Source organism: Otolemur garnettii, unplaced genomic scaffold (genome assembly GCF_000181295.1).
Source record: "Otolemur garnettii isolate 467f Iridium unplaced genomic scaffold, OtoGar3 scaffold00140, whole genome shotgun sequence".
Lineage (NCBI taxonomy): Eukaryota > Metazoa > Chordata > Mammalia > Primates > Galagidae > Otolemur > Otolemur garnettii.
The window spans coordinates 762,368-765,133 of NW_003852535.1; the positions used below are offsets into that span (position 1 = coordinate 762,368).

At 53.5% G+C, this 2,766-nt stretch overlaps 1 protein-coding gene across 1 annotated transcript in view; it reads left to right on the top strand.

Moving 5' to 3' along the window:
- SPINDOC (spindlin interactor and repressor of chromatin binding) overlaps nt 1–1,645 on the top strand; it is a 27,784-nt gene extending 26,139 nt beyond the window's left edge. Inside the window, exon 6 of the mRNA XM_003798582.2 lies at nt 1,401–1,645. Within this exon, the coding sequence (XP_003798630.1) occupies nt 1,401–1,612 (212 nt within the window). The 3' untranslated portion in view covers nt 1,613–1,645. The remainder of the gene's footprint in view (nt 1–1,400) is intronic.
- Nucleotides 1,646–2,766: the final 1,121 nt, after the last annotated feature.

Sequence of the window (2,766 nt, forward strand, 5' to 3'; positions counted from 1 at the left end):
TTTTTTTTTTTTTTTTTTTTTTTGCAGTTTTTGGCCAGGGCTGGGTTTGAACCTGCCACCTCCAGCATATAGGGCTGGCACCCTACCCCTTTTAGCCACAAACACCACCCAGGCTTAAGTGTTTCTCTTGCCTCAGCCTCCTGAGTAGCTGGAACTATAGGCACCCACCACAATGCCCAGGTATTTTTTGGTTGCAGTTTAGCAGGCTTGGGCTGGGCTCAAACTCACCAGCCTTAAGTGTATGTGGCCAGCGCCCTACTCACTGAGCTACGGGCACCAAACCCTTTAAGTCATTTTAAAAACCAGCAAACTACAGTATACAGCAAAATGATGCATGTTTTTTCTGCTATATTTTATTTATTTATTTTTTGTAGAGACAGAGTCTCATTTTATTGCCCTTGGTAGAGTGCCATGGCATCACACTACTCACAGTAACCTCCAACTCCTGGGCTTAGGCAATTCCCTTGCCTCAGCCTCCTGAGTACCTGAGACTACAGGCACCTGCCACAATACCTGGCTGTTTTTTTTGTTGCAGTTTGGCTGGGGCAGGGTTTGAACCCACCACCCTCAGGTATAAGGGGCCAGCACTCTACCCACTGAGCCACAGGCGCCGCCCATCTCTGCCATATTTTAAATAACTGTGTCTCTAAAAGCCACAATGGAGTTCTCAATACAGACAGTGCTATAGTTGCAGTCACCCTGTTTAGTTTTACATCATATTCCGTTTTCAATGTAATGTAACTTTTGCACGTACCCCCATTGCAGGGGTGTTTTAGAGCTGCACTAGCCGTGGCCATCCATGCCCCCTATCTTGAGGCCTCATTTTGCCTGTCATGAGTAGCTTCTCCATTCTGCGAGGGTGAACGTCTCATCCTTGTGGTGTAGGTGTTAAATCTGGAGGGGTGCCTGAAACTGCAGAGCAGCTAACCAGGCCTCTGCTCTCTGCCCCAGGGAGTCCCTCCTGAGCTCCTTGGTGGTCACAGCCATGCCTCCCACTGCTGCTGGGTGTTCCCAGCCTGTCACCTCTGCCCCACTCAGGCAGAACCCATTAGGCTAGGATGCACAGTGAGTTGGAGTCAGCCTCAGATAAGAATTGTGGGGAGAGGCACACAGCACTGTCTGTGCCGAAGTACACGTGGGAGGAGGGCATCACAGCAGGAGTCTGGCTTACACCTGAGAGAACTGTGAGCCCTGTGTTCTGGTTGATAGCATCTTCGGGTCAACCAAGAGTCGAGCCTCCTGCAGTGCTGGGCTCCCGTCATACCAGGCACTGGGCTGTAGACATAATGAAGGCCCTGGAAATGAGGGGAGGGGTAGTGGCTTACAGAGCTTTCAGGGAGCATCCTCGAGGCTGGATATCGGGGACCCTCACTCTGCTCTCTGCTCCCATTCCTGCCCAGCTCCCCCTCCAGGGCTCCGCGGGACACTGGATCTCCAGGTTATCCGTGTGCGGATGGAGGAGCCCCCAGCAGTCAGCCTCCTGCAAGACTGGTCCAAGCACCCACAGGGCAGCAAGGGTGTGGGAGCAGGTGACACCCCAGACTGGCCCACAGTTCTGTCGGAATCCAACACCACTGTGGGGGGGGAGCCAAAGGCGGGGAGTGGGGTATAAATTCTTGCTATTCTGGGGAGGGAGGGAGGGTTGGGGGGGAGGGAGGTGGGGAGGAGGCAGCATTGCCTTTTGGCTTATAACTCAGCTGCCCAGCTTGGCCACCTGGCAGAGAGGGTAAGACCAGGTGCCAGGGCAGGGTGGGGTGGGGCAGCACCCACTGGTGCCTCAGGCACTGGAAGATGTCTGCCCCAGCCAGGCCCAAGGGCAGCTCAGGCTGTCTGTAGTAGGGCATTGGGCCTGTGGAGAACACCTACCCCATCCTTTGCTGACCCAAACCTCTCTGTCCCTTCAACCCCCTCCCACCCTCTTAGCCTCCCTACCATTCTCCCCTGGCACAGTGCCTTACATAAGAGGTGGTTGTAATGGGGTTTGAACTGAGTCCCACTACCTCGGGGGACACCTCCCCTCCCCCACTTGTTCAGGCTCCTGATGGGGCCTCCATTACCTCTTCCCACCTTGTCCCTGCAGGAAGCTGAGACAGCTGTCCTGGGGCCCCATTCAGTCCCTCTCTCCTTTTCATCTGTTTTCCTGTTGTATATATCACCTTTGTTGACAATAAATTATTTTTTTTTATTAAGCGAGTTCCATCTGGGCCATCATTGAGGGATGGGGTTTGCTAGCAGTAAATCCACTTCCTAAAGTAACCTTGAGGACTGGGAGGTCATCGGGGAACTGGAACTGCCCTTCTGTCCCAGAGAGTGGAGTAGCAACAGGACAGGACTTTGTTAAGCCTTGGACAGGGGCTGACTTGTGGTGTCAGTCACCAAGGGGCAGCTTCTCTTCTTCTCACTTCTACTCCAGAAATGGGGTCAGAAACATCTTTTTTGTAACATGTTGTCCCTTCCAACTCAACCTCGTAGGTTTCTGTCTGTCCAGGAGAGGCCACCGTGGGGGCCCAAGGGCACTCACCCAAGGAGCTAAGAATTACCATGACCTTTCTAAGGTGAAATGGTGTGTTCAGCCTGCGGGTAGAGAAATAACCCTCCCTCACCCAGGGATGGCAAGGTGGGCGTGGGGGTCGTAACTCAGCTCTGCTTCTGAGCCTTTCAGGCCTGTACCTCAGCTGCATCTCACCCTCTCCTTGACTTAAATGAACCTGAACCCCAACCTGGACCCATTCCCTGGAACATGAGGTGGCCCACTGGGAACTCTTC